Here is a 14,391-nt window from a genome sequence, read left to right as displayed (position 1 = left end):
CTATGTATGTATTATATGTACCTTCATAATATGATACATAGACAGTACATAGTGAAATGCAAGCATATGGCATCGAAATGAAAATAAGAAACAATTTAATATTATATGTAATATTTATTAGAAATTTCAAACAAATCTTTCAAACCAGCACCTTTGCTAGCAAAAAAAAAAAAAACTTATCAGTGCTATCACCAGTTTGGCTAAAGTGTTGATAAAGGAGTTTTGCCTTTTCACGAATGATGAGTGAACTTAACGGAATTTTATTTTGAGTCTTCTTTCCACAGATTGAAAGCATTTTCCATTTTTTCTAATTTAACATCACAAGTTACAGAGCAAATTTTTGAAGCAATTAGCGCGTTTTCGCGGACACTACGGCGGATTTCTTCTTCCGATTTTTTGATTGATCATACCGTTGACTCATTGATTTTATAATGTTTTTAATGTTTGAGGACACTTTCACCATTAGAAATTTTGTCTAATAACTCAATTTTATTCGCTGATGTCATCACCTTTGATATTTTCAATTTTTCTTGTTATTCATAGCCATATTTTTGTATGGGTTAGAAAGAACTTGTCCACAGTAAAGTCACTTTCTTCCGTTAACACGCTCGAAAAAGTCTGTTTTACACTGCAAAACGGTAGATTTATCGCTTTTGTAAGCATATCAATTTATAAATTGACAAATTTATAAGCATATAAATTAAAAGCAAACGACGAAAACTTCCATTACAAGCACATAAATACTGAACAAGGATTAGCAAAAACATCCACGCTCGTGATTTTGTCACCCCTCTTCCCCCCACCCACTGAGCGCTGTTTTGACCGGGAAAGATAATTTTAGCCACGCCCATGTTTTTTTTATGGCGGATAATATTCACGGCGCTTTAAAATTCACATTTTTAGGGTTCATTTTATATTAAATCAGCGATCGCGAATACGTGAAACTGCAAATACAGATACCGCGAATAGCGGGGGTTTACTGTAAACTTGACACTAACTTCCAATTTAACCTAATTTCCAATTAATGAACCTATTCAAAGCCACAAACACAATCAGGTCTCAGAGATGGGCTAATTTCTTGAACTGAAGTCTTCAGTATGGGTACTCTTTTGGGCTACTGGCATGTTACTACTCTTCTCTGCACCTGTTCAAATGGATATACATCCATTCTAATTTGAGGCTTCCACATCTATATATGGATACTCAAGATGCTGCCTTATACAATGGGATGGTCACCCCGCTGTGCCCTATGGGAAAATTGCTGGTGCTTGAGGTTGTCAGAAATTCTCTCAGACATGCCAGAAAAGTTGTACTTGCTACCTGGGAGTCTAAAACACTGATGGAACTGATATTTGGGTGACATTCAAGTCAAGTGGACCCAATTTTGGTGAAGTCCAGACAGTTTGTGACAGCCAAATCCTCTGCTTGCAGCTTCTCAATGGGTGACCATCCAGGTGTGAACCAACAGGGGTTGAGGTGTGACACCCACAACACATGGAGGAATGTCGTCTCTGTGTAAGGTGGTAGATGACTCATCAACCAGTACAATACCACCACTTTGCTTATTGGAGGCTTGAAGTGGTGGAACCCAGAACTTAGCTCTGATGACACTCTTCAGAGCTAAGTTCTGGTCAACCCTTTCCCATCTTTTCCCTCATGCAGTATGACTGATGACTTCTGAGGTAATGAACATCTTGGAGAGATCTAATCTTCCTTACATTTTGAGGGTACAGTTTGAAAACTGTTTGCAGGCCGGCCACTAGTTAGTATTTATTGGTAAGTCTTTAGGAGGCTTCTGAATCAGCTAGTGTATAATCTTGCTACCTCTACTCTGCCAGATAGCGACTGGAGGGAATCCGAGTAGTGTGTACGTGGGAGGCACTGTTGAGGCCACATGTCAAGGATCTGGGTATATTTTTATGTGTACGCCATATCCAAAAATTTCATTACTTCATACAGCATGCCCCCCACCTTTTCTTACTATTAAATACACCATAAATTCTCAAACTAATAGAGTAAGCTTATCTGCAAAAAGATCTGAACCTACCAAACACTTCCTAGTTCATTTCACATATGTTGGTCTCAACATTCTAATCTCAACAATGTCCATTTAGAGATCTGACTGTATTTTGATGATTGTTTTATTCAGTTGAAACAAATATCATTGGTTATATATGTATACATATATAATGTAAAAGAAATACACTTCTCTTATTTAATGACATAATACAGAAGAAACACTGCTAGAGGAACAATATTAATATATAAAAATTAGATTTATATGGATAGGTACATAAAGTTACTATATAGGAATGTAAAATATTTTTAGATTAAACCATGCACACCAAATCATCTCTCATATTGTGGAGTTATACTTCATAACTGGGTTGTCACTATTGCAACAATAGGGTACCTGCCCACCCACCAAGAATAAGTAACACTAGTCTTCTCCATTGGCGAAGTGTTACTTATAACAAAGCAGTGCAATCCTCTGCCACTTGTTGAAAGTATTCAACATGAGATAATTCAACAATGCATTCAATGCTACCTTAGTAGTAAAAATGTGCAGTAACCATGCCAAACCAACTCATACCCTTAGGTATTTAGCCAAGAAATATTTTTAGAAGTTTTAACTTGCTAAAACTCCTTCCAGCAGTGGCTACTGTTGTTGGCATTGTAAGGAATATTTTAAGAGATTTTTTGATATTTGGATAGGTTTCTTGCAACTCCCATTTATCCAGTATATTTAAAATATCCAAGTGTATGGGGATTTTTGTTTTCTAATACAGTAAACCCCCGCTATTCGCGGTTTCGCGATCGCCGATTTAATATAAAATGAAACCTAAAAAAATGTGAATTTTAAAACTCTGTGAATATTTTCCGCCATAAAAACATGGGCGTGGCTAAAATTATCTTTCCAGGTCAAAACAACAGCGCTCAGTGGGTGGGGGGAGAAGGGTGAAAAAATCACGAGCGTGGATGTTTCTCGCTAATCCTTGTTCAGTATGTGTTAGTCATGGAAGGTTTCGTCGTTTGATTTTAATTTATGTTTATAAATTGAATAAATTTATCAATTTATAAATTGATATGCTTACAAAAATAACTACTGTTTTGCAGTGTAAAACAGACTTTTTCGAGTGCGTTAACGGAAGAAAGTGACTTTATTGTGGTCAAGTTCTTTCTAACCCCTACAAAAATATGGTTACGAATAAAAAGAGAAATGTGAAAATATCAAAGAAGGTGATGACACTAGCAAATAAAATTGAGTTATTAGACGAAATTTCTAAAGGTGAAAGTGTCTCCTCAGTGGCAAAACATTATAAAATCAATGAGTCAACAGTACGATCAATCAAGAAATCGGAAGAAAAAATCTGCCGTAGTGTCCGTGAAACCGCGCTAATTGCTTCAAAAATTTGCTCTGTAACTCATGATGTTAAATTAAAAAAAATGGAAAAGCTTTAAATCTGTGGATAGAAGACCGAATTCAAAATAAAATTCCGTTAAGTTCACTCATCATTCGTGAAAAGGCAAAACTTCTTTATCAACACTTTAGCGAAACTAGCAGGATGTTTTTTTTTTGCTAGCAAAAGCTCTGATTTGAAAGATTTGTTTGAAATTTCTAATAAATATTACATTTAATATTAAATTTTCTTATTTTCATTTCGATGCCATATGCTTGCATTTCACTATGTACTGTCATGTACAGTCATATTATGAATGTACATATAATACATACATAGACAAAATTTTAGACTAGTTTTTCTTATATATTTCATACTTTGGAAAGGAACCCCTTTATTACTATGGGAGCCATAACTCAGTATTCGCGTTTTTGGTATTCGTGACATTTCTCAGGAACGTAATCCCCGCGAATAGCGAGGGTTTACTGTATTTCAATTATTTGGTGTTTAAAGCATTTGATTAAATCTAAATTGGTCTTGATTAATTTCAAGGTATTTTTCTAACAATAAAATAGCTTTAGTTCCTAAATCCTCACTTTTCAATGAATGGAATGCTTTGCTAGTCAAAAAAAATTAGTCTCGTACATTCTGGATGGCAAATAGAGCTATGCAGCATGTACTCAGATTTAAGGATGCATGCAGGCTTTAATCGCTCTCTGAAAACATTGCACTTGGTGAAAATTAATATTCACCCCATCCTCTAATCTCCACCTTGATTTGACATCTAGGGGTGCCATTTTGTCAGCTAGCCTCACGTGTTGAAATGGCTTGGCACTGATGTAGCCCGTCAGTGGTGCCCTTGGCACCTGCCCCAATTCCAAAGCATTACTATGCTCCTGCATTTCAATAATAAATCTAAAGTTTAAGCATAAGCATATTAAGAAATCTTTTGTTATTAATCTACTTAATTTTTGTTAGGGATGAAGCTCATTAATTTCAATTAGGTAGCTGTACATCATATGGTTTAAATAGGAAATCCATAATAACCAAGTATAAAGAAAAGATACCTCAAATCTGTTCATGAAGTCCTTCAGGTTTTGGTAATCACTGAGACAGTCTGGAGCAAATAACACATGATGATCAAGTATTTCATACAATAAGAAATCCACATAAGTCAACTGCAACAAAAATAAGTGAAAATGTAATTACTTTCTCAAGTGGCAATTCAATGTCACAGAAGCAGTACAAGAAAAAACTTATTGTGGTTTTTTGTGTTAGTAATTAATGACTGAAAAAAGTATTTTAATTACTCACAGTTGTGAACTGAATTCCATACACTTTTGAAATTGATTAGCATAATTGCACATTACTGCTAAATATTTTATAGCATAAAAGCAGTCAGACATTCAAGTCCCTTTTAATCAACAGCTTTAAGAAAAATATTGAAAGGTCTTTCTAATAATCAAACATTTTTTAAGCAATATTTTTGTTAACAGTAAAACCATTTAAAAAAAAAAGTAACTTTCAAATTAATTTTCAACTAAAGTTCACTGACCTTGGGCAGGTAGAAAGGTTGTTTCCAATAAGAAAAACAGTTAAAAATATTATAAAAAAAAGAAAAAACAAAAAGATCCATAGTCACAAATGGTCATTAGTGTAGTATCTCAAATAGAGCTTTATGGTAACTGAAAAAGTTACCAGTACCCTGGCTTGGCCTAAAATTGAGGAACTAACAAAAACAGTCTATTTGATTCTTTCCAGGTGTTGTGAATGATAAGGGTGGGGGAAGCAACTCAGATTTCTTCCTGGAGAAAAAATTAAAATCTTGGGGGAGAAGTGACTGGCAGGCAAGGGCCACCACTCCCACCACTGGCTCTGAGTACCTCCTTGCCAGGACAACTCCAGCTTTGAAAACTTAAAAAATACTTCATCGCAAGTTTATAAATGACCTTTACAGAATTAACTAACTATTTAGCAACCTTTTTGTCACCAAAAGGAGTTACTTAGTACAAAGAAGTGCACAATCAAAGTGCAATAAAAAAAATTTATTTTAATACAAAAAGTAAATGATAGATTTCATTATCAGAATAGTTTTCCCTTGTAAGCATCAAATAACACATGGAAATTATTTTTAGCTCCATTAGCAATGGAAATAGGGGGGAGAAACACTAAAATTACTCACGTTTTCCTGTCTGGCGCTGCCATTTTTAATTTTAAAACTACTCTAGCTCTTTCCAATAGTATATAATTAGCTGTAGGTTGTGTACAAATTCTACCCACATTTCTCAGAAATTTTTGTCAATGATCAATATGACATTATGTTGGCCACATGACGTATAAATCCATGCAAAATTAAGTCAACAGGTTGAGTGGCTCCAGAGATACAATGCTGTGACAGACTGATGGACAGACAGCCAGCCAAGTGACACAAGGGTCCTTCATTAGAGTACAGACCTTAAAAAGAGCAATGAGTTTTTGAAGCAGTAATTGTGCCCCAGGCAAATGTCTTTTCTGCCTATAGGATAATGTGCCATTGTATCAAGGAATGTACCAGTAACCAAGAAGCCAAGTGGTTGTACCACTGCTATTTTGAGCATTCAAATTTTCTTATAAGAATGATTAAGATTTATATAAGAGAAGAAAGTTCTTGTTAAAAGAAATTACCAGGTTGTAACATGTGTTTCTGTACAGTGCAAAGACTTACAAATTTAATCAGCCACAAACCATGAAGCTTTAAGATCAATGTATCATTACCATAACATAGAAATTGGTAATGCATGTTCTTGCCATTTTCTGTTTCTCTTCTTTGAAACTGGAATTTCTTTTACAAAATTCTGCTTACCTTTGGTAATTGCAGAGAAACAAAGGTCTGTGGTTATGCTGAATAGTGTTCTAAAGCTATGTGCCAGAGAAGAAAAAACTAATCTAACTCAGTGATTTTCAACTGATGAAAATTAAAAAAAAAAATTAAAAAAAACGGCACCCCTAAGTAATGTATTTTATTTTGCAGCACCCATATTCAATTTTCTGCCTGTTGGATCTGATTCTGTGTGTGTGTGAAATATTAAAAAATGTTATATTTATTACAATAATATAATTATAGAAATTACACTTCATAATACAAATTATATATATATATACACACACAGTATATAAATTTTATTCTTTAGAAGTACTAAGTAAACATCAATTATAGATCACCACAAAATTAAAATGATACTGTATACCTTTTTATAATGAAATAAAGAATTAAAAAATAATAAGTTTAAGTAACTTAAACTCAAATTACGTGGCACCCCTGGAATGCTGTAGTAGTGGCATGTGATGCAAGAAAGCAAGTGTATGAGCTTATGCAGCATCAGCCAAAAAAAAAAACACCACACCATTCCCTCCAAATGCCTGTCCAGTTCCTCCTTAAATTTATTCAACCTAGCAACTTCCACAACGACAGATGGAAGTTTGTTCCAGCAACTAACCACCCGCTGGCTAAAGGCAAATTTCCGCACATCTATTCTACATCTGTCTTTTCTTAATTTGAATTTATGCCCCCTTAGGTTCGTAATCTGAACAAGTGGAAGGATCCCATCAGAATTCAGTGTGCTCAACCCATTCAAGGCCTTATACACCCCAATCAGATCACCGCACAGGTGCCTAGTCTCCAGCCACTGCAATTTGCAGAACTTAAGCCTCTCTTGGTAAGAGGATCCCTTCATTCCCCTCACCAATCTTGTTGCCCTTCTCTGTACACGCTCAAGTAAATCTACATCCTTCCTAAAATGAGGCCTCCAGACCTGTACCAGTACCTGACCATTGCCTTATACAGAGGGATAATCACCTCCTTTTCCCTGCTAGCAAAATTCCTATATATCATTGACAAAACCCCATGACCTGCCCTGGCAGCCTGTCTGCATTGCTCAGAAAACATATCTGACTACACAATTACTCCCAGGTCTTTTTCATTTTCTACCACCTTAAGTGTAGTACCACACAGTTGGTACATTTCTCTGGGGTTACTTCTACCCATATGCAGTACTTTGCATTTGTCAAGGTTAAACTTCAGTTGCCATTCAAAGTTTCTTATAAGAATGAAACCATTAAAATTAAATAAATATAAACAGTAGTGAAACGACAAATGTCAGTCAGCATATTTAATATTCAAAAAGTTTATACATATAAAATATTCTCCATTACATATGTATATAATTATGTGGTAAGTAACTTGATTACATATCAAAATTAAACTTAAAATGCCAATTAAAATCATGAATTTATTAATCCAATGGCCCTGGGCTGTTGGAGTTTTTGTATCTTTGGTTGATTTTGAGCATGTTTTTTTCTTTTTTGGATATGAAACTTTTTAGGATTTTGTTTCCTAAAAAATGTCCTGTTTCAACTGTTAAAAACTTAAGTACAACACCCTTCTAATAATTAAGTTTTTTTCTGAAAGTTTTGGCTCCTTGATCTGCACTTGCAGCTTCTCCCAACTTTAAAATTATTGCACAAACCCTTACTAGCTTTAAATGGTTCCATTTTTTTTTTTTTTGAGGTGAGCTTTTCTTCAGATCACCCAATTTAGTTGCTTGCAGTGGAACTGCTATCTTTTCCACTACTAAAATTAATTCTTTAATTTTTATAATTGTTCTTAGAGTTAAACCTGCTAGTCCTAAATATTGCACACATCCACTTGACATTGAACAATCTATTCGCTTCAAAACATCTAATTTAATTTTCAAATTCACTCTTTCTTACATCTGTAGTCTTCATACTGCATCCAGACATTGTTGCTTTTTAATTCTTATTAGGCATCATTAACTCGTAGAAAATGTAAGTGCATTGCATTAATGTTCGAGTAAGTTTGAGTAAGCTGTGTTACAGACTATGTCTAACATTGTACTGAGTGATGACTAGACTTTGGATAAATGAATATAATGCAAACATTCAAGCAATATACTTGATCATTTTTTAAAATGTTGATTTTGGAACTATGTAAAAAGTCACTGTACTGCAATTAAATTATCATAGGCAAAAATTTCTCAAGTCTGTGTGGAAAACGTTTTAATGCTGTTTGTAATTCATTTTGCAAGCTATCAACTGCATCAGATGAAACTTTTTGTTAAACATGCCAAAAATTCAATCTGTACATTGGTATAAGAGTGTTATAGTAAGTTGTGATAGCATTAGAGTGAACTGCATTATAACAAGGGCCTGCTGTAATTCTTTCAATGGAAAGAATATTTTGATTTAAACTGCCATCTAAACCTAATTCCCTCAACAGTATCTACTGTATGCATACTGCCAAATTTTATAAATCTATAAAAAACCTTAATAGATCTAGCATTAGCCCAAACATTTTGGAACTGCATTCTAGAACTTCCTGAATGGAAGTTCTCGGACTTTTCTTCTAAATTAATAAGTAATTAATGCATGTCAAACAATGAAGCAGGTAAATTACACAGGTCAATATGATGCATAACATCCAATATGCAAATTTAGGAAATGATTAAGTTATCTTAAAATAATTTACAATTAAATTCATTAAATAATAAAATTAAAATGTAAACTGGTTTCTCTGTAAGCCTTTTTTTTTTTGACTACGTAGTTCAAAAATTAATGCTACTGGGCACTCGTTGGACTACTGATTCTGCAAAGGTCTCAGCTAAGTAAACTTTTGGGCACTCACAGTATATAATAAGTTGAAATCAAAATTTGAGCCATGAACCTGCTGCTTCCTGCAGTTGAAGCTGGTTCTCCCTCCACATGTTACTACATCTCTCATGTACAATTATACATTATAAATGTATCCATATGTGGCTGTTTGAAAGGTATGACATTTTCCCAATCCACACTTCATAGAAAGTTCAATTTATCTGAGTAAATGAGCCAGGAGTTATGCTCTCTTGGTTCAAGAATATCTAGAAAACACATTCAGCAGACAAGGATCTCAACCTCAAAGCTCTGACTTGAGGAACATTCCACAGCCTTTTAAAAAGTAAAGAAATTAAATATTATTTGATTCTTTAATAAAAAGTAATTATTATAAACATGTGATGATACGCTTGGGGCACTGTGAAGGACAACATTTATCATTTGCAACTAACAAATGTTTAAGAACTAAAACAAGCCAGAGAACTTGTTTTTTATTCTTATGTTTAATTCCTCCTTAGTACTACTCTTTAGCTTTTAAGTACACCGGTGTGCAAAACTTAAGGATCAACAATATTTATAAAGGTTAAAACAGCCATAAAATCAAACGAAACAGCCTGTGGCAATTTGCATAACTGTGGCTGTTCAGTAGAAAGCTAGTGCACATGCAAAAATTTGAATTGTGATGAGAGGGCTCACATAAACAGATAAAAGCAGCAGTTCAGCAGTTGTGCAAATTACCAAATGGTGAGCACAATTGTTAGATGTTCAATTGGTTTCATACAGTGCTACAGACAATGAAATGGCCAGTAGACAACATCTAGATGATTTACTCAGGATCAAATAATTGGGAAGCTAGAGAAAGGTTGAAGTGTGAGGAGTGTGGCTGCAGAGTTTGGTATTGCCCATACCATTGTCTCACATGCATGGTCTGCCTTCAGAATGACAGGTACAGCTGTTCGAAGGACCAGTGGTGGTCTTCCACGAAAAATGCCCAATGATGATCACTATATACTCCTACAGGCCAAGAGTGACTGACACCAGACAATGGAATCCATTGCAAACCAGCTGCATAGGACGCAGGATATTACAGTTTACTGTGGCCAGGAGACTCCACAAAGGTGGACTGTTTGTTGACAGGCAGTATGCCGTGTCCCTTTAACACCTGCCCATCAGAGATACCATTTACAGTGCTGCATCAAACACAAGGACTGGACAGCAGCACAATGGGGCAAGGTACTCTTTACTGATGAGAGTAGATTCAGTCTCAGCAGCAATTCTGGACATCAGTTAATCTGGCAAGAGGTTGGCACATGGTATCGCCCTGCAAACATCACTGAAAGGGATCGATATGGTGGTTGAGGTGTTCTCACCTGGGGAGGTGTTATCTTGGATGGACATGGACATGCACAAGTCCAGATACTGGAAGGCAGTACTGTAACTGGTGCACGCTACTGTAGCGAGGTAATCCTTCCCCATGTGCGTCTGTTCCAAGGTGCCATTGGTCCAGAGTTCGTGTTTATGGATGATAATGCCACACCCCATCACACTGCAGCTGTTGATATGCTTTTGCAAAGTGAGGACATTGTTCGTATGGATTGGCCTGCCCATTCTGCTGATCTAAATCCTATCGATGTGTTAGTCCCATCTAACATATATGGGATGCTCTGTGGAGATGCCTAGCGGCACATCCACACTCACCAGAAAATGTTCACCAGCTGAAGATTGCACTGACAGAGGAATGGATGTTACCACAAGAACTTAACATCGTTCTAAATATGGACAGGTGGTGAAAAGCCTGCATCAACATTAGGGGTGGCCATATCTCCTACCAAGGAACACTTCTTTGTTCCATCTTTGGCAGTGATGCATCTGTATCATGGCAGCCAGTGCTATGTTGCCATTTTTGAATAAATGGCCTCTAACACTTTTTTACATTGTGTCAGTGTTGTTTCCATCATTTCTGTACCTGATAATGTTCCTTTGGTATGCTTTTCCCATATCCAGGCCACTCCTATGAGAAGCTACAGATGAAAACCTGGCTGGACCTTAAGTTTTGCACACCACTGTAGGTTGCCACTGTTTTCTAAGTACAATACTTTTCTGCCCCGTACATTTCATAGAATAAAAAGTACAGTACAGATTATTACATTTATTAATTTTAGAGGTTCATTGTTTTTTTTTTATTTCATCTTGTTTTCTCGGTTCCTAAAATAATGACTATTTTGGGGAGAAAATACAACTACATTAAATTATGATATATTAAAGATCCATCTTACTTACTTTACTTCCAGCTAGCCAGTGATGTTTGCCCAAGAAATCAGAGATGAGCTTTAATTGTGCTGGTAGATTTTTCAGGTATTCCTCTTTTAATTTTTTCTGTAAAATTAATAGACTTTAATGGGCAATTTAAGCTTTTTTAAACAGGAGATAAATATTCTGTAAATATTGAGTAAATATTCTGTATAGCAAACAAGGCACTCTTATTGTATACTCAGTGCCCACTAAAATAGCACAGAATGATTTGCTGTATGATGGTAGAGTAATCCACCCCATCGTAATACTTGTAGGAACGAGATGAGTCATTGCTGTCAACATTCCCCATGGAAGTGGTTAGAAACCTTGTGGGAACTTTGGTAACTACTCACAGTTCCCATAATGTGAGTCATGTCAAAATGTCGCAATTACTTGAAACTTAGATAACACCCAAGTCACAACATATTTGAACCGAAGATTGCAAAATATGGCTGTCCCCATATTTTCAATTAACTCAGAAAAAAGTTATTGAACTTCAATATTTTGAAGTTATCAGAAATTAGAGTGGATAGATGAAATAAAACTGCAAAGATATCCAAAAAAAAAAGTAGTGTTTTAGTTTAATGCTAATTTCTTCTCACCAAATATAATTTTTACTGCACTGCAGTCGGTCAAGGACTATGAAGCCCAAGTGTCCTTTCCAACATATCCCAAACTTCTTAATTGGACTGAGATCTAGAGAATTAAGTGGCCAGGGTAGATGTTGGAATTCTGGGAATGTTTATTAAACCATTAAGATTGCATTGTAGTCTTGAAATAATCCATAATCTGGGTAAAAATAAATCTCTGTAGGGTGAAGCTGGTCCAATACAACAAAGATTAAGGGACCCATTTTCATACTAACAACACATCCCATACCACAACTCATTCAGCCACTTGAGCAGTGGACATGAAGCAGTCCACCAGATGCATATCTTCATTTTTTGAGGTACATGCTATACAAAAAAGTATAGCTTGTACCTTGTGTGCAAAAAATTGTAAATTGAGACTGAGACCATACAATCTTTTTCCACAGTTCAGTCTTGGCTGTGGCAGCACCTTTCCAATCAAGTCTGTTGATTATTTTAAAGGGAAAAAAAAAAAAAAAAAAGATTGCTTTCATATACACACAACTACCAAATCACTGACTCTTCAGCCCCCACTACATAGTTTGGTTTGGAATGTACCTAAACTGAATTCTTCAGTCATTTGCTGCAACACTAGGCCTATTCTGTTGCACAACTCACTTTAAATTCCTGTGGTGGTGTTCTTGGAGTACAATTTTCTGCTGCATCCTTTCTACTTAGATATTAATTTATGAACAAATTCCCTGACCACTAAGAAATAAAAAGCAGTGTTAGAAAAATGAAAGATAAATGAAGTTGAAGTCTGCTTAGTGAGTTTAACTTATTTCTATTATTTTGTTATCAACAAAACTACAATATTCTTGTGAAACTGTTCAATTTTACCTGGTTGATAAATTAATAACAGCAATCAGTCTGGCTATTAAAAAGTATGTCACTTAGCACAGCAATAGTGTACTTTACTTTGAAGTGCTACACAGAATAAATCAAACTAATCCTTTATTACAAAGGAATTAACAATAGTGATGAATTTAACTGTTATGCACAAAATAAGTTTCTAAAAAAAAAAACTAGTTTAGATAGAAATGCTATGGGGATTGTTAGAATAATTTCTGACATGCAGAGCAAAGTAATAGCTGTGCACAGAAAAAAAGCTGTACATAACCATAAATTCCTGCAGCTTAGAAGGGAGCACTGATCATGAAGTCCCCTCAATGGACTACTGTTACCCATCTTCTTCCATGCTGCTGCTGAGGACATCCTCTTGCTTAGGAAATGCAGCAATTCCAGCATCATAATCACATGACAGCCACTTGTATGATATCCAATAAGCTGCACAGTATATACAAAAACAGGCAGCTGCAGCAAAAACAGTTGCCAGAGAAAGATATTGAAGAAACATCTGAAGCAGCTAATCAAACACCTATTTGATTTGCTTCCCCTTTAAATGAAGCTAAGAAAATTGTAGCAAGATGTCCAAAACACTGAACACAGTTGTGCATTATGAAGAATGAGATAAAATTTCACTTGCTGCTATTAACAACTCCGTTTGTGTTTGTGGTGAAGATTAAACTTCACCCAGAAGATAAGACAAGGAAGGCTAAAGTTACAGCAGTTCTGCTGTTCCAGGAAGGTCACCCCCCACCCCACCCCAAACACCAGGAAACTAAGAAATCCCTGGAGCAAACTCTGGTAATGCCACACAATTTCTAGCTTTATTAATTTATAATTAGTAGCAAGGGGATTAGTCAAATCCATATTTTAAACAAAAATATAAATGTTAACAAGCTCAGAGATAGACTAAGAGGAAGTTGGATAAATGGTCAAGCAGGCATTAGAAGAAAGAGCATATTTTGGACATGTCTTAAAAAAAAACAAACAGAAAATGGGATATTATTGAAGAAAATATGGAATAATTATTTGTACTACCACAGTAATCAGTATACCTGTTGAGTATAACAGATTTGGACGATTTTTTTTTATTAATATTATTAACAAGCATTCCTATACAGTTTCTGCATATTATCTAAATTTAATTTTTTGTTTCCAAAATATCAAGTGTGAAGAACTTATTCTAAACCAAATGTATGGTCTTCAACTGCAAGTCATGTCACATATAGCAGGAGGAAACAGCATCACCAGAGGAAGCAGGAGCAAAGAGCATCACCAAAGGAAGGAAACTCCTTGCTTTTTAGGTTCTTCTAATGGTATGCATCGAAATGAATAGCAAAAATTTAAGCACTTTCACTTGTGTAGAGTAAAATCTGACTAACTTCTAAAGAAATACAGAAAATTTTCAGGAGTTTCCTGTTACTTCCTGTACTAATTATTCAATGACTGAAGTGAAGACATGGTACAGAAGTACCATGAAACTTTTAGGAGTTCTGTCCTTTAAGAAACTAAAACTAGACTACTCAGGTTGAAGTGCTTAAATTCTCACTATTTTTCCACTTAGTCAACACTCTGCC

The 14,391-nt window shown here is 35.3% G+C and overlaps 1 protein-coding gene across 1 annotated transcript in view; it reads right to left on the bottom strand.

The window, feature by feature from the left end:
* LOC150090155 (glutathione S-transferase Mu 1-like) overlaps positions 1-14,391 on the bottom strand; it is a 57,908-nt gene that overhangs the window by 1,086 nt on the left and 42,431 nt on the right. The window contains exons 5-6 of the mRNA XM_090368977.1: positions 11,328-11,423; positions 4,469-4,579 (exon numbers count right to left, since the gene is read on the bottom strand). Of these exons, the coding sequence (XP_090225103.1) occupies positions 4,469-4,579; positions 11,328-11,423 (207 nt within the window). The remainder of the gene's footprint in view (positions 1-4,468; positions 4,580-11,327; positions 11,424-14,391) is intronic.

The sequence above is a fragment of the Mastigoproctus giganteus genome, chromosome 2 (assembly GCF_048544385.1).
Source record: "Mastigoproctus giganteus isolate SK-2022 chromosome 2, ASM4854438v1, whole genome shotgun sequence".
NCBI classification, from domain to species: Eukaryota; Metazoa; Arthropoda; class Arachnida; order Uropygi; family Thelyphonidae; genus Mastigoproctus; species Mastigoproctus giganteus.
This window is presented reverse-complemented; position numbering and strand designations above follow the sequence as displayed.